Genomic DNA, 23,943 nt, shown 5'->3' on the forward strand with positions numbered 1-23,943 from the left:
TATGCCAACACTATTTTAAGTGTCTTACAATCCTCACAAACATTTTTTAAAATTGATATTACTGTCATCTCCATTTTACAGATGAGGAGACTGAGGCACAGACTGGGTACAAAACTTGTCTGAGGTACACAGGTAGTATGTCAACAGTCTGTTTTCAAACTAAGAAGTCAGCTCTGGAGTCCTTAGGAATAAAATTTCACGCAGTTAAAAGTCTTTCTAGAAAATGTGAAATTTTGTCTGTCCCTCTTCCTCAATTCCGTAGCACTCCCAGATTTTCTCCTGATGCTCTGGATTTGTTGTGGGGTACACATGTGGTTTGGCTCCTCTGAGACCCACGTCTCTGAGGATGAAAACTGAGAATGTTGAACCATGGAGGTTAGTGGAGTTAACTCAGGGGGTAGGGTGGCGGGGTGGCCAGCAGGAGAAACAGATGCTGCTTCAGTCTGGAAGAAACAAGTGTTCGCTCCAAGCCCTGCTTTAGAAAGCCTCTTTGTTTTATGACTCTGGGTGCAAGCAACCCTTTTAATTTTGTGTTTTGGATTCCAGCCATAGGAGGCCTTCTTTAATGTAGCAGATGGCTGGAGACAGGCGAGCCAGGTTCTTCCACTCTAAAACAAGCTGCCTTCCCCAGAGAGGAGTCTCCTAATTATGTTGTTCTGAAAAAGAAAGAGATAACTTAAAATGGGCACATTAAACGTACACCATATGTAATGCAACCACTGTTTTGAGCATCTGCAAACGTGTAGATCAGGAGAGCCTTTGAGAATATGATGAAAGCTATGGGCTTTTTCTGCAGAAAATTCGTACATAGGTATAAATGAAAAATGTGCACAAGGGGCTCATGGATTCTCTGACACTTTCTCTGAAGCTTCGCGATCCCTGTGCTTCAATAGAGGCAGCTTCCATTCTTTTACTTTTCTCTTCCCAGTACATTACGATTTCAACTTCTCAGTTGTGAAAATAAAGAGATTTGTCTGTGGACTCTTACGGAAACATTTCATGCCAGATCACCAAAGATTCACTGGAAAAAAAGCCTTTCAAATATTCTATAAAATCACTTTAGTGTAATCTCTGGTTGACATGGAATTTGGGTTCATTCTTTTAAAGATGAACATGAAAGTTCTTTTGGCCAATTTTAACACAGTGATTTCTCTCTCTCTCTCTGAACTGTGGAGTATGTCTTTGTGCATCACTTCTTGGGAGCTCGCCCTTCTTGGAACTCTTTTCTGTTTAGCTCTGGCTCTGGCACTGTTTTCAATATTAAGGATGGGGGAAGGGGTTGCTCTGCCAATAGAAGGACATACAAGGATTTCTCAGAGTTGGGGATGGAAGTTTTATTGTTTCTAAGGATCCTGTCTGGAGGAGCCATACAAACTGATGTCCACTTTTCATGGCTGTCTGTAGATGTGAGGTGTCTTTGACGTATCTACCCAGAGCCCTTTGAGGATCCTTGTGATGTCAATTGCTGATACATCTATGCTGTGTGATGCCCCCCAAATGCCATTGCATTCTTCCGGCTCTACTGGGACCTGAGAATTAGTTAGGCAGAATCTTCTGAGCTACTACAGCAATTTGTTGAATTGAGATATTTTTTAAGGATATTCAAAACCAAACCAAATTGGCTCAATGACTTGACATATAAAAATAAAACTTAAAAATAATATGAAGTAGGTTAATTCCAATTTTTCATGTTCCATGCATTATCCCATTTCCTGAAAACTGCCTCCTTCTTAGATCTAGAAAATTCAAGATGGGAACTAAACATTGAGGCTAATTCTCTATGTGAAATGAATAAGCCTTTTGAAAATTTTGAAAGAAAAGGTCCATTTCCTTTCTTAACACCCAATTAAAGAAAAACTATCTGGGGTTTAAATCAAGGTTTCTTAACCTCTGCACTATTGACATTTTGGGCTGGATAATTGTTGACAGAAGGTGGCTGCTCTGGCATTACAGGATGTTTAGCAGCATCCCTGGCCTCTGCCCACTAGGTGCCAGTAGCACTGCCCTCCTCCTTGTGGCAACCAAGAAAGGGTTCAAACTGCCAGATGTTTCCTGGGTGTGGTCACCCTTGGTTGAAAAGCACTGGCCTAAATTATACAGAAATAATTTTCTCTACTAGTAAAGTAAAATTGAATATTGAAGCTGCTGATCTTCTTGATCAGGTAGGTGGCTAAACTGAAAAAGCAGTTTGTCTATTTTGTTGTCTCATGGATTGTATCTACATGTTCAGAGCATCCTGTTCCATATTTGTTCTTAGATCAAAAAACAGGGTCTTCCTTATTCCATTCCTAAGGCTCTGGCAAGCCTGATCATTTGATAATCTTCTTGACATTATATAGATAGCGAACCTTGGACTTCCTATACCTTTGAAGTCTGGGTAATTTCTCAATCCTTTTGGAAGGCTCATGCTGGCTGCTGGAGTCTCCATTCCTCCCTTCTATATAATTATCTCTTCCAACTAAAGACCTAGGCTGACATAGTAACTCAGAGAGATTGGAGTCTCTGGTTGATTTTATCAATATATGAACTCATAGTTCAGGAAGCAAAACTGTTGGCTTTAGGATTACATATGTAACTATTGAAAAGGAATCCTGTAATCACAAATTGTTCTTACATATGTGCAAACAATTTGTTTGGGTAAGGATTTTACTGGCTGTTTGAAGTGAGGAGTGGCTCTAGCATACGAAATATTTAAACCAAATTGTTATGTCCTGTAATGTTCAACAAAGCACTCGGTAAACACCAGTTCTGAATAAAAGGTATCCTCTAAGGCAGAGTCAAGGCACTTCTGGGAGCTGTAAATCCATACAGGCTCCAGAAATATGTGCCTTCCAAGAGTTGGAAATTTCTGAATTAACAACAAATAATCAGTCAGTGTGACAAAGAGTTAAAGCACACAGACTTTACTTTCACAAAGTTTATGATGTAGTAAAGAAGTTTAACATGTAGACCTGATGTAGACCTGAGATTGCAAACTGATGGCCAGCAGGCTAAATTGGACCATGGATTTGTTTTGTTTGGCTTGTACAGGGTTGGCCTCCTGAATGTCTAAGAGAGGGAGAAGAAGGGGGAGGAGAGAGAGGGTGGGTGGTGGAGGGAGAGATTGCTAAAGAGATAAACTGATATTTGGTTTTTGCGTAAAAAAATACAAGTTTTCAGCTTCCTTTGAAAAATAAGATTTGCCAACACTGGGCCCTTATCCCTACATTTTCCCCTGGTAACAGTTGGCTAGAGTAGAACAGCAGCTGTTCTCTTTGGTGGGAGCAGACACTCTCTGGTTCCCAACTCTGGCTCACTTTCTCCCTCACCAGGCCTGTCACCATTTGAGGTGGCCACTTCAATGCTGAGACTTTTGCAACCTTTCTTTGGTCTTTTCTCCATGGAAACAACTTACTAGAGCCTGGAACAAAAACAAAGACAAACAAACAAACAAAATAGCTGCCCCATTTGTGTATCAGGTGATATGACACTGGCTCTGGTATTGGAGATGGCAATAAAGGCAATGAGAAATCGTCAGATTTAGGTTGTACAGTATTTGAAGGTAGATTTAATAGAACTGATGAATTGTATTAGTCTGGGAATTGATTAAACAATGATTCCAATTTTTCTTTTTTAAAATTTTTTTTAGTTGTTGATGGACTTTTATTTTCACTTATTTGTATGTGGTGCTGAGAATTGAACCCAGTGCCTCATGCATTCTAGGCAAGCATGCTACTGCTGAGCCACAACCCTAGCCCTCTTTCCTTTTCTTTTCTTTCTTTCTTCTTTCCTTTCCCTCCCTCCCTCCCTTCCTTCCTTCCTTCCTTCCTTCCATCAGGGGTTGAACCCAGGGGCCCTTAACCACTGATCCACATCCCCAGCTTTCTTTTATATTTTATGTGGAGCCAGTTGCTGAGTTGCTTAGGGCTTTGCTAAATTGCTGAGACTGGCTTTGAACTCGAGATCCTCCTGTCTCTGTCTCCCAAGCGGCTGGGATTACAAGCGTGCTCCGCAGCACCCGGCCCCAGGTTTGATTTTTAATTGATTTTAAGAGAAAACCTATAATGGAATAGTGGAAAATCAGTATTGACCTTTTAAAATTAAAACAAAAGTATTTAAAAATTTTCCTCACTAGTGCTTTCCAAAGTCAGGTGCCCTAGGTGGTTTCAGTATCATATTCTGGGAAATGCTAACACTTTGGGGAATTTGGAGGGTAAAGGGGAGAATCTCAATCACTGGGAACAGAGGGGTGACATTTATCAGCCTGTGAGTGCCCTCTCTGCACCCTTGGCCCACTTGTCCAGGCCTGCATATCCAGGAGGTGGAGGAGTGAGAATTCCAGGGCTTCAAGATTGCCCTTCTTCAGAGTTATGGCTGCATCCAGGAGGAAGCTGTAAGTTGTTCAGAAACTTGCTTTGAAGCGACTTTTCCATAGTAAGAGGACTCTTTTCCATTCAGATTTATATTATAAATAACTAAAATTAGCGAACTTATGTTTGAAAATACCTTTGCTTGCACTTTATATATAGCAGAGAAATCTCCAACTGTCCATATCCAGGACAATTTATGATAATGTGTGTTCATTTGTTTTGTAGAGGGAGCTGCTGCCTACAACGGACTCCCACTCGCAGGCCTGGCCATTGACGCGAGGAGCCTAGGACTGATCGGAAGTTGGGGTTTGCAGGCTCAAAGCCAAGCGCCGAGGCTTCCTCGGGCTGCCGGGTTAAGGCGGCCCTCCCTTCCTTCCCGCAGCGGTCACTCGGCCCTGGCGCGCATGCGCCGACCCCAGCGGGCGTCCTCCCAGGCTTGCTCCTTCCCTCCCTCCCTCATCCGGGTCCTGGGCAAGCGGGCGCCTTGCGCGTGTCCTGCGGCCGAGCTGCTAATAAAGTTGCAGCGCGGGGAAGCGCAACGACGGCGCCAGAAGAGCGCGCCCAGCCGGCCCGCGAGTGAGTGAGGGGCCCCGGGGCGGGCGAACGGGGCCGGAGGCTGCTGGCTCGGTCCGGACGCGGCTTGTCCTCAGGCCCTAGCCGGGCTCGGGCTGAGGCGGGGGCGTTCGGTCGCGGGCGGGGCAGTTAGGGCCCAGGGCCTGTGGGGCGGGAGGTAGGCCTAGTCCAGCCTGTCGGGGTCCGGGCGGGCAGGGATGAGACTGTCCAGCCGGCTGCGGAGGCCTCGTCTGCGGTCCGGGACGTCCTGAGGCGGGGCCGGTTCTGGCCCTTGTCCCACCTTCGCGGTTCGCGCCCGGAAGGTGGAGGCAAGCGTTCTGGACGACCCCGAAGGGCTCCCCGGTCCCACTTATGTCCAGGGGAGCAGTTTGCTACCCTACCGCTTCTCAGCACCACCTTCGCTCGATACACACCCCTGATAGGATTGCCCTGTTCAGTGGAGCAGCTAGGTCTGCTGCACAGCAAAGGTGTCCAATGGTCTGATGAATCTGTGCCGCCGTTTCTTTGTGTTTCAAAGATAAGGATCCACGCTTATCGGTGGGAATTACACTCTGGGCATTGGTGACCTGCTGCTGCACTCAGCTGGTACTTAGATCTGGTTTCCACCACTTGCCATGTCAGCTTTCAGCATTGCAAAGATTTCTTGTACTTCATATAAACTTCCGTAAGCTGCAAAGGAGAATGCCCAAGCAATGTTTCCTTCCCATCACCATGTTCACCCCTACCAGGTCCTTAAATATTAGAACTAAATTCATTTTCCAGCCCCCCCGCCACCTTCCCTTTTTCCTTCTTCCCTTTTCAACTGCTGTTATTACGTGGAGTTTGGAGCCTAAGCTTTGAAAACTCCCATGTGGCGCCTGTCTTAAGTCCGAGCATGCTCAATAGCAAAAACAGATTGGGGTTGCAAAAAAGAACCCGGGTGAGGATAGTTGGGGTATTTGGAGATTTGCCCGTTTCCTGACCAAATGTTTCAATTCTGGTCTGGATGACATTGGAGAATGGAGCATAAGCCAGCCTAGAGGTGAGGAATGCCTGAACACCCTAGGCCAGATTTTTATCTGAACTGTAAAGACAATGTTTCCTGACCAGCTGGAGGTCTGGTGGGTGGGAGAGGGAGCATTCCTGGCTGCTTTTGCGTTTAAATGGGTGTGGTGCTAAGTATATCTTGTTTACCTTGTCTTTCTGTTGGAAAAAGTTTTGAAGTCTGGTTGAGTTTGTCACATCATGCCTGTTGCCTAGCACTACCAAAAGTATTCTTATCTAGTAACAAAGACTGGAATAGGTGGAGATTGAGGCTTGGCTTCACTGAAGTTGAGGGAAAGGGTCCAAGTGTTTTTTTGGTTTTTTGGCACTGGGGATTGAACCCAGGGACACTTTACTACTGAGCTACATTCGTAGCCCTTTTTATCTTTTTTATTTAGAGACAGGATTTTGCTAAATTGCTGAGGCTGGCCTTGAACTTGGCGATCATCCTGCCTCAACCTCCCAAGTCGCTGGAAATTTTACAGGCATGTGTCACTGTACCAGCAACAAGTGTTGTTTTAATTCTTTTAAAAACTAGAGTCATTAAATTTCCTTAGAGAACTCGAATGCTAAGTGAATTAGTTTTAATTTTAATTTAAAAGTTGAAAGCCTTAGTCCCAGTAGATTAGTAACATTCCAAATAGTTTAATATTTCTGCCAAATGCCAATGTGGTAGTGTCTGTTTGCAGAAGCAATACCTACACTCAGTATATCACACATTGACCTGATATCATTTTAAAATTAATGTGTTCCAAATTCTGTAAGAAGTTATTTGTGGATCTATTATGTATTCTTTGTATATATTCTATATATTTTTTTTTATAAGGAGAGTAACTAAGAACAGAGTAGGGATGAAGAGCATGAGAAGAAGATTAACATTAAACTGGGATGAGAGGTGGGAGGGAAAGGGAGAGAGAAGGGAAATTGCATGGAAATGGAAGGAGACCCTCAGGGTTATACAAAATTACATACAAGAGGAAGTGAGGGGAAAGGGGAAAATAATACAAGGGGGAGAAATGAATGACAGTAGAGGGGGTAGAGAGAGAAGAGGGGAGGGGAGGGGAGGGGGGGATAGTAGAGGATAGAAAAGGCAGCAGAATACAACAGACACTAGTATGGCAATATGTAAATCAATGGATGTGTAACTGATGTGATTCTGCAATCTGTATATGGGGTAAAAATGGGAGTTCATAACCCACTTGAATCAAAGTGTGAAATATGATATATCAAGAACTATGTAATGTTTTGAACAACCAACAATAAAAAATTTAAAAAAATAAAATTTAACCCCTTTGGTTAACTTTTTTTGAAGGGGTGTCTAAGGTAAAACCTCAAATTATAAAAATATAAAACAACTCAGAAAGAGACAATTTAATAAATTCTAACCTTCATAGTAGTTATATATGTGCTTAGGTTTTAAAATTTTGGATTATGCATATTATGTCTAGATTTTTAAAATTTTATTTTTGTTTATTATTGTGTGATCATCAATATGCATCCTCTTTTCCTTCCCTCTATATTGCTGCTCCTGCAGACAGTCCTTATTATCTAACTGCTGTTACCATATAAACTGTTGTTTATCACAAATGCCCATTCATCATTTTGTGTTTCTCTTACTTTCAAATCATAGCTGAAATAGGAAGTAAAGGTGGACTGACTTTCCTCTTAAATTTTAAATGTGTCCATATGATATGGTTTAGTTAAAAAGAGGAAGAGAACTGGGAAAAAATGAAATTTTTGTAGGTTCTATACACATCTAGTAGTATTATCTTTTTGTCTGGTTCACTGTGGTAGGCGCCACAGAAATGGGTAGATTGATATGCTCATTTCTTTTCCCTCTGGCAAAGTGAGCTATTAATTTCAGTGGGAGACAGTGGCAGAATGTTGTTACTAATGAGGTTTGAATCAGATTGTTGTTTACTGTTGGTTATGTAACATGTTGCTGGGAGTATTATTAAAAGTTGCATTCTGTAGCAAGGTAGAAAGGCAAGTTCATTCTGCTTACCCTCTTCACTGGATTTTAATTCTTGGCTGAACCTGAAGGCACATTAAGAGTGCAACCATAATTATACCTGGGCAGCCTGTCTGTTTCCTGTTTTCATCATGAACTCAAACATTATGATTTGCAGTGATGATCTTTTTTGTCCTTTGCGTTAAATAGAGGCAATGTGTTTTTCCTCTCTGCTGAAAACAGATTTGTAACTTGGTCAAATCAAAGAATTTAGTGTTTTGAAGACTGGGCAGTAAAAAACCAAACAGTTTCTCATTTCTTAGGAACTTATTTTTAAAAACCATATAAAAACTCCATTTCTTAATATATTCTTTGATTATGTTTTATGTAAATTTTAATATTACTAGTAGCTTGTAGAGTCTTTGAATTAAAAAAGCCCTTTTTTGTTTATGACTTATCAATGTTTATTATTACCAGATGTATTTGTTGGTTTAGGCAGTGAGCTCCACATCTGGGTGAATTTCAGAGCTGATATGAATACACTGAAGGATATAGGTACCATTTTCTCCCTGGCTTATCAGTCTTCCATATTTTCTTTATTTCTAGAGAGCCTATGTTCCTTGTCTCCTTTTTGTGCTTACAAAGAAGAAGCCAACATTTGTATTTCTTCAGATACTATAGGCACCTTATATTGTATGGTTGGGCCATCTGTCTACTCAGTCTGTTAGACATTGGAGAACATTCCCTTTTGTAAATAACAGAAGTAGAACAGAGGAATTGTTTGTATCTCTACCAATTATTTGGAGAAAAGAGTATCTGGGTAGGTAGGACTCAAGATAGCTGGGGTGCACAGATACAGGTGATGTTTTCGCAAAAGGATGATGAAGGATCTCTGGAAGCTGATCCATGTCTTACACCTTGTTTTTTTACTTCTGAAGTTAGAATAATAGTAATTGTAAGTGTCAGTGCTGGATGTTTTAGCTCATTGCCACTGTCATGTGCCTTTTACTCAAAACTCTGAACCTGAAAGATTTTTTTTTTTTTTTAAATTTTAAGTAGAAGGTCAAGATTTATAACTCTTTTGAAAGAATTATGAAAAGCTGGAGTATTATTAGGACCAGCTGAATTCCATCTCATAGCTTATATATTCTAATAATTTTTGTTTTAGAGCTTAGAAAGATAGAGTCATTACAGAGTTCTTAGACTTTTTTTTTTGGTTTTTTTTTTTTTTTTTATAAATAATCAGCTAGTTCTGGGCTCTTTGTGAGGTATATATATGCACACACATATGTGTGTGTATATGCACACACATATCTCAGTATGCATATATCTATTCTGTGGTGAACTGGGAAGGTAGGGAAGGTTTTGGTTTAGTATTTTCAGTGACTTTCCCTCCTGCTTTTATTGTATCTTAACTTAGTTGAGATAATATTTTGGAAGGCTAAGATGCATTTTGTAAATAGGTTTGGCTCTTGAATCCTTTGGGGGCCCCACTTCTGTCTATAATATGTCTGTAATTTGTAGATTGGTACTCTATAGAAATATGAAAATGGTTTTATCTGTTGTAGTGAGATTTTAACTGAATGTAATAGGAAAACAAAACAAAACAGTGTCCCCTTTCCAGCTTTCTCAGAGCATAGCAACTGGTGTGTTGAGAGGAGGTTTATACTTTTCAAATTTAACCATGATCTCAAAATATGGCTTGTATTTTCAAGGCAAGTTTTGTTTTGTTCAGTTTTGTTTTCATGCTGTGTTAGCCTCTTCTAGCATCCTATCTGGTAGGCTGTATAACTTGGGATCTAGTTATTCTGGTTTGTGTATTCCCAGAAAGAGAGGGTACTACAGAAATAATTCAAAGTTATTATTCTGTTTTTTTTCTCCCTTATTCATATCTTTTGGCCCACTTAAATATATAGTTGATTTATTGATCATTTCCCACTCTTTGGAGTTGAGTATAAATGAAATGAATGATGACTAGAACTGAAAAGTTACTCTGAGCCTTATTTATTCATTTTTCTACTAAGTGAGGGACTTGAACTCTGGGATGTATGAGATAACTGGAGAACATCTTTTGCATTGGAATATATGTTGTGGGCCCAAGTTAGCTTTTTATTCTTCAGATACACATCTAACAGTAATAATTTGATATCTGCATTTGTTGATTGTATAATTTAAAGAAAAGCACTATGAAGATTGACCAGCTCTGTCTGGTCCTGTTCCTACAAGCTTGTACAGGCACACTCAGAAACTTCTGGTAGCAATGTAGGAAATCTTGCAGGCTCTGTGGAGGTGAGTGATACATCTAGATCAGACTGCTTAATTAGAGGATTTAAAAGGAGCAGGTGAAGCTTAAAGAGTGATTAAAAACTGGGAAACAAAAGTCTGGTGTGGGAGATAGAAAAGTAGAGACTTGTGTGGGCACAAAGAATAGGCAAGAAAATTATATTATGAAAAGTGTTAGGGATCATGAGTTCAGCTCCTGAAGAGCTTTCAATCTGCTTTGAGAACTTTTAATGTCTTTGGAAATTGGAAGGTACAATTGGGAAAAATGGTGATTTAAGTGTTTCTCTAGGAAAATAATTTTGGGTGCCCATATGATAGTATTCTGTCTTCCTTATAGATGTTCTCAAAAAGAAAAGAATTTCTGAAATCAGAAGAACTATGGGCAGACTAACTTTTGGTTTTTCTCTTTTCTGCCTGCAATCATGAATGTAACTTATAAGTTCTATAGTTATCGTATAAATCCAACGTAGTAATTGGATTTAGGTTGCTTTGATAGTTGTCATAAGTCTCTATTCTTGGAGATTCTTGGTGACTGCTGTTGACATTAGAACCACAAGGGTGCCAGGTGTGGTGGTACATACCTGTAATCTCATAAGCTTGGGAGGCTGAGGCAGGAAGATTGCAAGTTCAAAGCCCACCTCAGCAACTCAGTGGGACTGTGTCTCTAAATAAAATATAAAAAAGAGAGGACTAGGGATGAGGCTCAGTGGTTAAGTGTCCCTGGGTTCAGTTCCTGGTATCAAAACAAAACAAAAGAAAAACCCACAAGGGTAAGACAATTTTTAAAGCTTTACCCCCACAAATCCCCTAGAAAGTCTCCCTTGGATGTATATGTGCATGAGGCTTTCTTCTTTTTCTCATGATCCTGAGCTTCTCGATTCCTAAACCTATTGCATAACATGCGACTCTTTTTTTGTGGGTGTCTGGTGCTGGGGATTGAACCCAGGGCATTGTACACTTGATGCAAGCACTCTACCAACTGAGCAATGTTCCCATCTCAACATGTGATTCTTACTAAAAATATGGGAGGTAGGGCCCTACTTACTTCTAAGCTTAATGAATGAATTTTTAGAGATGGTTTGAGTGATTTTTTTTTTTTTTTTAAGTGCTCACTTATAATTCTTTTTTTTCATTCTCTCTTTGGCTCAAGTGATCCTTCTGCCTTAGCCTCCCAGGCAACTAGGACTACAGGTGTGTTCCACTGTACTCAGTCTTACCTGTAATTCTTTCCTACAGGTTTGGCAAAGATGATGGTGGGTTATAGTCCATATGGACATTCATCTATATAGGATGATGTGCTCAGGATGTTTTGTTTTGGCTAATGGTGATGAGGGACTTGGGAGCATTGGTTCATTTGCCTTTTATTTTGGACTGAAACAATCAGATACTGAAGTAGAAAGTAAAGGAGCTGTGTATGTGAATTTAGAAGTCTAAGTATGAGCCCACAGTATGTGTCTGTTTCTGGGGGAGGATGTTTAGAGTGTTTGTGCATGTGTGTGTGTGTTCATGGGGTTTGTGGTATGTCCTATTTTTGTGGTTTGAGGGAAAATCAGGACCTTTGGGTTGTTGTGCTTTCATTTAAGATGGAAGCCTTGTGAAGCTGAGCAACATTTTATTCATACATTAAATGTGCATACAATTTAACTCCTCATCTTTCTTTAACCTCCTTATCAGCCTTTCCCAAGTCAGTTGATGACAAACACTGTTCTTCCAGTTGCTCAGGCTGACACCTAGGAATCATTATTGGCTCTTCTGTTCTCACAAGCCCATATCTCTTCCATCAGGAAGCCTATTGTCTCTCACATTTGCTTCTTACCAGGCCAGTGCTATCACCCTGGTCTAAACCATCATCATCTCTGTTAGATTACTTCAACTCTGATCTGAGCTCCTTGCTTTACTCTTGCTTTCCACACACCCCCATGCCTCATTCCCCTTTATCTTAGCACACCAGCTAGAGAAATTCCATAGTAATATAAACCAGCAAATGTTGCATCTTCATTCAGAGCTCTCTGGGACCATATTTACTTCAAATAGTAAAACCTAAAACCCTTATCACAGCCATTCTAGCCAGTCTGGCTGTCTTCCGAGTCGACACAATTCCTTACCTTCTCCTTCTAGCTCAGTTTATTCTCAGATTACACTGGTCTTCTAGTTCCTTGAATGTATGAGGTCTGCTCCCGCCTTGGGATCTTTGTATTGCCTGTTCACTGTCTTTGTTTACATAAAATTTTGATTCATTTGCCACTTTCCAGAAGGCCTAGCCTAGTCATCTTTTTTGAAATGACACCTCTCTCATGGCACATCTATTCTCGTGCTTTAATTTTTTTCTGTAACAGTTTTTAACAAACCTATTGCTATATTTTGTCTGCCTTTATCCACTGGAATGTAAGCTACATGAGGACAAAGATTTTGTTCCCTTTTATATTACCAGCTCCTGAAATGCTACCTTAATTAAATGTTGAATTTATTCTTAGCAATTCTATTATTAATTTTAATAAACTATTTGGTAAATATTGGAAATTGAATGAAGGACTTGAGTAAATTGAACAGGTTATCTCAATGTGCATGTGCTACTATATCTTAAATATGGCATTCTAGTGGGAGTGGCAAGGCTAGTAAATTAACAGATTATTAGAAATTGATTAATCAAGTGAAGGAGATGAATTAAGTATTGGATTAGAGAGTGAGGAAAATCTACTTTCTATAGGGTTATGGGAAGAGCTTGATGATAGCTAACACTGAAATCAGAAGGATAATCTAGAAATTGGTAATTGGGACTTGAGCATTGTGTAATGGGCAGAAAATGGCATTTGTAAAATCAGAAGTATAAAAGATACTCCAGTACAGGAAGAGAAGTGCTTTTGAGGAATGAATTCTTTCTGATATTTATTGGGTGCCAGAATATTATTTCCAGAGTTTTCATTGTTTTGAGGAGTACCATCTCATTTGTGGTAAGAGGATACAATGAAAAGTTTGGATTAGATGCCCCTCCTCTGTCCCTCTTGTGTAGTACTGTGAGTGTATTTTCATTGTATTTAGTATACATGGTATAGTTTGATGTCTGTTGTGCAAGATTACTGTATGAAGGGAGATTCTGTGCCATGTGCGTTTTTGTTATCTCTACTACTCACTTGTACAGTACTTTTGTATGGGACTTAGAAAAAAGCACCTTTACTTCCTCCTTCATCCTTGCACAGTGAGCAGATTGCATCACTTGACATCATAGTTCTGATAAATCCACAATGTACTACAATGTCTGGAAGATAGTAGGTGCTCAATAAATGTTTAATGATCCAGAACTATTTATCACAGCTATTTCAGGTAATGTACTTTCAGATATAGGTTTGCCATATGATAACCATTTCTGTTTTTCTATTGATTTACCTAGAGTATTTTAGTTATGGAAATATTTGCTACCAGTTTCTGGTTTATTTCACTTTAAATTAATTCCAATCTCCAAATTTTAATACCACTAAATATATTAGAGGGATTTTTTTTTTTTAAATATGAATAACTTTTTTTTTTTTTTTTTTGGTACTGGGAACTAAAACCAGGGGCACTTTACCACTGAACTCCATTCCCTGTTTTTTTTAAATTTTGAGACAGAGTCTTACTAAATTGCTGAGGTTGGCCTTAAAATTTTGATCCTTCCGCCTAAGCTCCCAGGTCACTGGGAGTATAGGGTTTCACCATGTCTGCTATGAATGACTTTTGGTAATGTGAATTCTCTTTTCTAGTGAGGATTTTTTTTTTTAATATTTATTTTTTAGGCATAAATGGACACAACACAATGCCTTTATTTCTATGTGGTGCTGAGGATGGAACCCGGATCACGCCCATGCTAGGCGAGCGCTCTACCGCTAAGCCACAATCCCAGTCCTCTAGTGAGGGTTTTAATATGGCTGAGGCACAGCTTCCTCTAGTTTTAAAATCTGTTTTTTTCCCTCTCTAGGAAATGTTTACTTTTACAGGTTCCTTATGTACTTTAACTTTCTCTTATTAAACAGGTATTTTGGAGCATATATATTACTAGCATGCAGTGATGAATTAAAACTGATATGGCTCTTAGAATTTACATTTTGTGGGGCAGATTAGGTGGATAAATATAAAAATACAGGTATAGCAAGAGCTACAAGGTAGAGGTATGAGATACATATAATGGGAGGATTTCACCTAAAAAGGATGGTCTGGGAATGCTTCCTTAAGAGAAGTGGTGGCAGGGGGTGGTGGGGAGAAGGGGAAGGAAGGGGGGATTGATTTGTATTGTGGTAGATTCTTTTGTAATACATGGTATCTCTAAATTTTACAAGGTTTTCATTTATGGTTGAAGTAGTATTGCATTTCTTAGGGATTTCTATGTGATGTTATTGCTCAGTATAGGATTACATTGGAAGAAATTTAGAGATGCTAACATCCATAGAGATTTCTAAATATTATTATCCAGGTTTTCTTTCTAGCACTTAGGTTTTTTTCTCTAAGAAATGAAAAAAATACGTTAATAAAAGTATTATCAGGTCAGGTCTTTATAAGTCAGAGGTAATTTATAAAAGGCCAAGATAAATGCAAATAATAGGTTCATAGTTACTAACTTTCATCCCCAATTTCTGACATAAGGAGTAGCAAATATTCCTGTCTGCTCTGCTCAGTTACTGATCCTCTGTGCTTCCTGTTCTTTCTCTAATGCTGTATCTCTATTGGCTATCATATGGAAATAAGTCTTGGGTAAAGTTAAGTGATGTGCCAAAAGCCATATGAAGTTGTTTATTCTTTCTCTCTTCCCATTACTAAGAATTTAGAGATTATGGGTAGTACATTTAAGTGAAGTTCCTAGCATGTAGTATGCTTGATATGTAGTAAGAACCCAAAAAGTTTTGAAAAAAATTAAGTATCTACTGTGAAAGATTCAGTTCTCATATCTATTCATATGGTCCTTCAAATCAGCATATTTATTCTTTCTCACTTGAGCTTTAATTTTATGTCTTCATGAATGTATGTCAGTGCTTGCTTTTTTGTACCCCTCTGAACACATGACTGGTTCCCCTTTTTGGCCATAACTAGAACTTCCCTTTTTTGTAAGTTACATCGTTATTTCAGCTTTTAAACCTTTTCCTTTCTTCTTTGCCCTTTTTGATCACTAAGGTACTATCAATTGTTTATTTGTAATCCCTTCATATCTTTTCCTTTTCTGTCTCTACTGGTCTGTGTATCACTGCCCTGGTGTGTGTGTGTTCTTCTTATGGTTGGCTTACTACCACGTTTTCGATTTGCCCTCTTTGCCCACCTTGTTAGTCTTTTACTTGGTCATGCGTTGTTACCATTTTTGTCTTTTGAAATGTGTCTTTGAACTTATCTTCCTGATGATAAAGAACTGCACTGCCCATAGGATTACTTCTGTCAGTTTGAGGCTTTTGTATTCAGTTTTTCCCTGTTTGGCTTTGTTCTGTGGTGGTGCCCTTCCCTTTGGCTTCACGTCCATTTGGCTGATTGTCTCCTTTTAACTTGATTTTTCTTGCTCTTGTCCTTTCTCACTAAGTGGACTATGAATTATAGATTGTCATATTTCTATTTGGTATTCACTCTAAAAATTTGTGCTATTATGGTTAGTAGTTACCCATGCCTCATCTACAAGATCTTATTAAATTCTCTGCAGTGTATTTGTGTTAGGGGGTAGCAGAGGATATAGAGTTTATCTGAGGTAGGATATAGAGTTTATCTGAGGTAGGATTTCTGCTAAGCCTCTGGTTTTTATCTGTTCCTGGCCACTTGCAGCCCAGTTAATGTCTTCTTAAGCAGTCTTATAAGTATATAATATTTTCTTTTTCACTTTACAGTGCTAATGGTTTAGTTGCTCTTCCTTCCTATTCCATTTATATATTGATGGTCCTCCTTGTTTCCTGGCTCATAGTTCCTGTAGCCTCTTCCCAAGTGACTAGACAATAAGAGTATCTTTTGTTAAAATATTTGGACTTTTTGTTTCTGCAACATTTGTGGTCTTATTTATGACAAGCTCTTTCAAACATACCTGAGCTTAGGACCTAATAACAATTGAATGAAGGGGCTTATTGATAGGGGAACCAGTCATGTGTTCAGAGAACTGGAATTTACAGCCCCATCTCCCAATCTTCCTGGGAGGATGAGGGGGAACTGAAGGTTAAATCAATTCCAGTGATGTAATAATTTGTGCCTAAATAATGGTTCCATGAGTTTACAGATAGCCAAACACATGAGGGCTTCCAGCAAGGTGGACAAGAACACATCTGTATGCTGGGAGGGTGGTATACCCCAACTACATGAGGATGGAAGCTCTGCTTGCAAGATTCTTCTAGACCTCATCCTGTGAACTCTCATCTGGCTGATAATTTATGTCCTCCTTTACAGCTGGGCTTGGTGGCACATGCCTGTAATCCCTGCTGCTTGGGAGGCTGAGGCAGGAAGATTGCAAGTTCAAAGCCTGCCTTAGCGACTTAGCAAGGCCCTAAAGCAGCCTAGTTAGATAGACCCTTCTCTAAATAGAATATTAAAATGGGCTGGGAATGTGGCTCGGTGGTTAAGTGCCTCTGGGTTCAATCTCTGGTACTGATCCTTTATAAATAAGTACAAGTAAGTGTTTCTCTGAGTTCTGTGAGTCACTCTAGAAAATTTGTGGACCTTCTGAAGCATAGTTAAAAAAAATCTCTTTTGAGTTTTCAGTTGTCATCAGAAAGAGGTAAGGGAGTCTTGTTGGCATGAGGCCTTCAACCTGTGGGATCTGAAGTATATGTGTCTTGGAGTATGGGGAAAACTCTTACCTACATTTGGTTACTGAAGTGTTCTATGTTATAAGGTATAATAGGAGAAACAATTTGTTTTTCCGCTCATGCATTGATAGACCTGTCATTTCTACTAATTGACTTAGCTCAAATGAGAGAAGATTGGGTTAAAAGTCCATTGATGTATTAAATCAATTTGAAAATAAGCACATTGAACTGTATTATTCTTGGTCTCTTAAACTTTATAAATTTATGTCAGTATACAATGATTTGGACATTTTGGAGAAGTCAAGGGATAGAACAGTAGGGAAGATCTTTTTTTAAAAAAAGTTATTTAAATAAAATCAGTTGATGCATAAGAGAATGAGGATGTGAGCCTTGCTGTAATATGAACAATTTAATTTTTTAAGTATAAACAACTTAATTGGGATATAATTCACATATTATACAGTCTGCCCACTTATAGTATACAAGTAAGAATTTTATGTTGTTGAATAATCACCATAATCAATTTTAGAATATTTTCATCTCTGAACAAAGAAACCCCATACCTATTGGTAGTCACTTCCCATTTTCTTCTTCCCCCACTCCCTGGCAACCATTAATCTGTTTTCTGTGTCTGTGGATTTGTCTATTCTTAACATCACATCTCATAGCAATGGAATCATACAACATGTAGGCTTTTGTGATTGTCTTTAACATTTTTTAAGGTTTAATCATGGTGTAACATATATCAATACTTTCTTCATTTTAATTGTTGAATAACATTCCATAGTGTAGTAGCTGAATCTTTAAGAGAGGCTCTTTAAGGGAAGAATATTCATTGGCAAGAGACTTTCTTTTAGTAATACAGTTTGTGTAAGTGTGGGTTCTAGAGCTGGACTCCCAGGGTTCAATTCCTAACTGTATTTCTTCCTTTCTAAACAAGTTAGCAAGTTATATTTAGTCTCCCTTTGCCTGTTTTCTCATCTGTAAAATGAGAATAATGCAATTTACCACATATGGCTGTTTTGAATTTAATGATTTTCAGTTTCTAAATGTTGTAAGGTCCTTAATGGTGTTTGGCATAGTGAGTGCTCAATAAATGTTAGCGGTTTTATAATTACTCTTATTATTATCAAAAGAATATTATGATTATTTTGCTTAAATAATTGATTTTTTTAAGAAAGGAAGCTATTGAAATCTTTGATATGGCTATATTATTTTTTAAAAGTCAAATGTCCAAAAGTCTGCCTCTGTAAGTGATCTTTTAAGGTTTATTGCCCTTTTTTCTCTTCAGTCAGTAGCAGTGCAGTCTATGTTCCATGCCTTTTTCATTACGTTTCCAGTACAGCATGGTAATAGAGGTTCATAATGATAACTGAGTCATTAGGAAAAAACTGCGCATTTAGGTCTTTGTGAACTAATGGCAATTGGTTAAGGAAGAAACTCATTTAAAATAAAATCATTTAAAATGTAGACCAACATTTCACACTAAATGATTAATAAAAGGTGTCTGATTGAAAGTTTTTCTTAACTAAATTTTGGGGAAAATATTTGGTTATAATTATAAACATTGTTACATTGAACAAAGAATGAATGAATCAAGTGTTAATGGATAGACTTAATTGTTCTCACAAAGAAGTTTGATAGCATGACATCCTTCGGTTTGACATCTGTGACATTAGCATTAAAATATTTTTACAAAAGTATTGTTAAAACATATATAGATTTTTTTCTCCAAGGACTTCTGTTAATCCTTTGATAGTCAAATTACTCTTATGACCTCCATAAAGAATAGCTTGCTAGTGTTAGTATAAAAGTAGTAGATCCAACATGATCCATATTCTTTGCACGTACAAACCCACTGTAGAAGTACCATTTATTAAGACCATGTGGCATCACACTCTTACATGTTGAGGGCAAAGGGGTTAAATAATGCTGGTATTTATGCTGCTGGTTGTGCCATGAATAATAAAGTCCTTTGTTCCTGACCCTGGAGACTCATGTCCTTAGTCTGTACCAAGAAACAGTAACAGACTAGCTTGATTGTTTATAAGTAAGTAAAATCAACATAAACACTATTTTACCATCATATTATAAATTTTATGAAACCTATTCGTTTTTGCAAAATTTACTATCATGGTTTATAAGCCATTATGTTGAAGGAGATACTCATTTTATAAATGATCATTCACTAGTCAATTTTAAATTTTTTTAAAAATTAAAGTATATTGTATAATGAGGTATACAAATCTTAAATGTATATAGCTTAATGAAGCTTTATGTATATAAACACTTATATCATCATCACCCAGATTAAGATATAGAAAATTTTTAGTGCCTTACAAGGCTTTCTTGGGATTCTTTTTAGTAGTATTATAGCATCTGATGACATAGGTTAGTTTTGTTTGTTTTTGAATATTATATAGATGGAATGATATAATCTGCAATCTTTCCTTCAGCATTGTATTTGTGAAATTGATCCATGTTTATGTTTGTTAGGGTTTTTTTTTCTTGCCATGAAATTTTATATTTTACAAATTTATTGCCATGATTTATTTACCCACTATACTGTTGATGGATATTTGGGTTCCAGTTTGGAACTATTATAATAAATAAAAATGCTGTAAGCATGTACCTGTCTTTTGGGCAACAGTACTCATTTATGTTAAACATATACCTACGAATGGAATTAATGGGTTATAGAAATCTATGTTAGCATAAGTAGATATTGTCAAACAATTTTTGAAAGTGGCTAAGTTTTATTTCTGCCAACAATATATGAGAATCTCAGTTACTGTGTTTTATCACAAACATTTAATCTTTCTTTTTAAAGTATAGCCATTCTGGTAAATATGGAGTAATATCTCACTGTGTTTGTTTTGTGTGTGTGTGTGTGTGTGTGTTCTTTTTGCATTTGTATGATAATTAATGGTATTTAGCCCATTTTTCCATTTAATGACCATTTTGATATTTTCTTTTATGGAGTATCTGTTCAGATCTTTTGCCTGTTAACTAGTAAATTTTGGGGATGAATTTTGATTCCTGCTATAACTTTTTAAGTTGAAACTTAGATAATGAGTACTTGCACGAGTCACACATATCACTTACATAGTTTTGGAATGTATATAAAACCTTTTTAGGAAGAATTCCTTCAAACATGCATAAGATGCGTGCAGGATTTGACCCCTCTCCCAGTGGTAATTTTAAGAAAAGACTTGTTTTCAATATTAGGTTTGAAAATCTGATACTCATTGTTCTTTATAAAGCCAATCCTTTGAAGTTTGACTGATGGCATCCCATTTTTCCAAAATCGCTGGACTTTTCTTTGTTCACATTTTATTCGAACTCTTCCATGTTTACTTTTCTGAAATAACCATTGTATCTAGTTCTAGGCCTGTCTTTTTAACATTCTTTATCAGTGTTTACTTGTTGATCTTTTCACTGTTGAAAAATAGTTTTTTGTTATTATTTTAGTTCTCTGTGAAAAATTTTAAATGTTTCTCATTTTTACCTTGCGAAACTTGCAAATATAGTCATGATCTTTTCCCACGGAGTTTATCATTCATTTCTACTGACAAATATACCTGTGGAATGTTCTTATTTCTGTTAGTGGAATTTTCAATTATCTTAGTCACTTGCCTGCAAAAGCTCAAGTTCTCTCTAAGGTATACTCAATTTGGCCCTTGTATTAGTCAGATTCCCATCACTATAACAAAATATCTGAGGCAATTAGCTTATAAAGAGAAAAGTTTATTTTGGCTCATGGTTCTGGAGATTGCAATCAAGATTGAGTAGCCCAGTGCTTTGGTCCTCTGGCAAGGGCAGTACATGGTAATGGGAGCATATGGTAGAGCAAACTACTTACCTCATGAGCCAGGAAATAGAGGAAAGATAGAAAGGGGTTGGAGTCCCTCAGTTTCCTTTTGGGGGGCACACTTCCATTGGCCTAAATATCTCCCACAAGGCCTTATCTTCCTTCCAAAGATTTCACATCCCAATAGCAACATTCTGGGAACCTTTAGCATGTGGGCCTTTGGGGGATATTCAATATTCAAACTATAGCAGTCTTTTTTTAGTTATTATAACAAAATACCTGAGGCTAGGTAACATAAAACAAAAAGTTTATTTAGCTTCAGTTTTGGAGGCTGAAAGTCCTAACAGTATCATACTAGCTTTTGCAAGGCTCTCCCTGACTATTTTATATCACAGCAGATGGCATCCTGGTGGAAGTGTATGTGAGAAGGAATGTTTATGTGGCATGACAGGAAGCCATAATGTGGGGAGGGTCCAGTTTTGCTCTTTTATAACAACTAGCTCTTGGGAGAACTAACTCAGGGTCTCACAGGAACTATCTTAGACCCTCTCAAGGACAATACCCCCAGTGACCTAATTACTTTCTACTACGTCCCACCTTTTAAAGTTTGTTGTTGTTGTTTTACCTTGTACTCTACCACATTGAAGACTAAGCTTCCGTGGAGACACACTCAAACCATATCCAAACCGTGGCAGCACCTGATAGAAAAATCAATGACTGTTCATTAAAGTACGCAGTTCAGTGCATGGAATAATGCCAGGTACTCCAGACTCTTGGAAGGATTTTGTATTCCATTTGAGGAAGTAGATAAGTTCTTATCAATGTCTTCTTAGCCATAGCCATAGTAACTTCTTTAGGGTAGGGTAGCGCTGAAACTCTTCATAGGAAGGGCTGGATTTGAGCTTATCATTAAGGATAACTAAGATTTCTCTTGGAAGATACAGATAAGCAGACAAGTTATAGGAATTTGGGCTGATCAGAAGGTGAATACATATAGTGATACAGTGATGAGTGGTTAGATTGTGAATAAATTCATCCAGTCTCTTAAGTCTTGGCTCTTCCCTCTGAATGGTAATGATCATTATTCGTGTTCGAATAGCACTCTTCAGTTTATAAAGTATGTATCATATATACATTACTACTTTATTGTTTCAACATTTTAGTGACTTTGAAATGACCCTCTCTAGATACCTAGTCCTGCCCTTAGTGAAGGGTAGAATCTGATCTCCTCTCTGCTTTCATTATACTATTTTTTAAAATCAAAACTAGTGGGTTTTTGAATTTTGAAATACTTAAAGGGTTTTTTCTTACTTTTCTATAAATTTATCACAATAGATGATTTGCCTATTCAAATCTAGTTTAAAAAAACAACTAAAGATTTTTCTATCTTCATCCTTCTGTCCCTGCTCACTGAAGACAATTAGTATTTAGTATAAGGTTAGTGTGTGTCATTTCTATCCATATTTTTATTCTCTCATTATATATGTACATATCTATAATGACAATTTTTATTTTAAATTTTATATACATTATGTATGGTTGCTCCTTCATATCCACATGTTTTGTACTGATAAATACCACTAATGTGAACAATATTACAAAAAAATTATGCCCTTACTGAATTTGTACAGACTTTTTCATTATTCCCTAAACAATACAGTATAATCACTATTTAATAGCATTTACGTGAGGTATTAAGTATTATAGACAATTTGGAGATGAGGAAGTATTATTTGGATGTGCATAGGTTATATGCAGATGCTATACCATTTTATATAAAGAACTTGAACATTCTAGGATTTTGGTATCCCTAGCCCCTTTTATTTTATTTTGAGACAGTGTCTTGCCAAGTTGCCCAGGCTGGCCTTGAACTTCAAATCCTTGAACCTCCTGAGTAGCTGGGATTACAAGGATGGGCCACTGCCTCTGGCTGGTGGTGTCCACATATTTTTGCAAGTTGCTTCTTTTTACTCACTGGTTTATATTTTATAAATAGACAATACTCTTGGTCCAGGAGATCTGGTGGTGGGTAGTGAAGATAAGATTATCTCCCTACTAACATTTCAGTGGTGAAGACAGTGTAAATAAATAAAATTGATACTATGGTATCGGGTTTTTTAGGGTAAATGTTATGAGGGATGGACAGGGTTGGGATAGGGTTTTGTGAAGTGGAGTGAAATCTATTTTTGATAAAGTGGTCAGGGAATTTCTCTTTCAGGAGTTGTCATGTGAGCAAATGAATTAATTGAGAAAATGAGCCATGTTAAGATCTGGGAAAAGAGAATTCCACAGGAGGGAATATCAAGTGCAGAGGCCTTGAAGTAGAAATAACCTTAGAGTCCTTGAGAAATGGAAAGAAGTCAAGTGTAGTTAAGTGTAGAGTTAACTGGAAGAATGGTTATGAAATGAGACTGGAAGAAGAAGCCAGGGGCCAGATCATGTAGGTCCTATAAAATAATATAAGGAGTTTAGATTTTGAGTGTCATGAGAAGCCACTAGATGATTCTTTTGAGCAGGGAAATGTTATGCTTTGTCCTACTAATTGAATTAATTTTACACTGAAATTTTGTGTTGTAGAGAAGAATGTGGAAACTCTAGATAAAGATCTGCATCTAATATGGAAAGATCTTAAAGATAAATTTCAACACTTTTTTTGCACTTTTTTTCAGAATGCAACTACTTATGTAAAGAAAAATATACATTCACATTTGCTTATTTATGTAATATTTCTTTGGAAGGACATTAAAGGCAAATAAAAGGGATTACCTATGAGATGGGGAACTGATGATAGAGAGAATGGGGAGGAGAAATCAGATCACAGTTCACTTTTTATGTGTCAACAGAATATATTAAAATCATGCAGAAAAGTGTTCCTATAATTAGTACCCAACCAGTTGAATTTTCACAAACTGAAATCTTACATATAACCATCTAGAACTATAAGCACAAACTGTATCAGGATAGTAGAAATCCCTCAGATTCTCTAATAATTGTTACTCCCTTTGTAGGACCACCATCATATTAACCTCTACTAGTAGGCATTTTTTTTAACTTGGTTTTTGTACCAGTGAGCACTCTTAATTTCATTCTGTTACTATAATTTGATTTTAGATACTGTTTTTATTTTAGCACTATTTAAATAATGCCTTAATAGGCTCTTGTTGGTAAAAGGTTAAAACAGTAGAGAAGTATATGGAACAAGGTATACAGGACCCC

General features: G+C 37.7%; 1 protein-coding gene across 2 annotated transcripts in view; it reads left to right on the top strand.

Moving 5' to 3' along the window:
• The first annotated feature begins 4,738 nt into the window (after positions 1-4,738).
• Positions 4,739-23,943, top strand: part of Smad5 (SMAD family member 5) — a 44,398-nt gene continuing 25,193 nt past the window's right edge. The window contains exon 1 of one of the 2 annotated variants that reach the window (XM_071612190.1): positions 4,739-4,925. In XM_071612190.1, coding sequence (XP_071468291.1) covers positions 4,754-4,925 — 172 coding nt within the window. In that variant the 5' untranslated portion in view covers positions 4,739-4,753. The remainder of the gene's footprint in view (positions 4,926-23,943) is intronic. The other variant, XM_027941102.2, reaches the window with a different exon arrangement.

Source organism: Marmota flaviventris, chromosome 5, assembly GCF_047511675.1.
Source record: "Marmota flaviventris isolate mMarFla1 chromosome 5, mMarFla1.hap1, whole genome shotgun sequence".
NCBI lineage: Eukaryota > Metazoa > Chordata > Mammalia > Rodentia > Sciuridae > Marmota > Marmota flaviventris.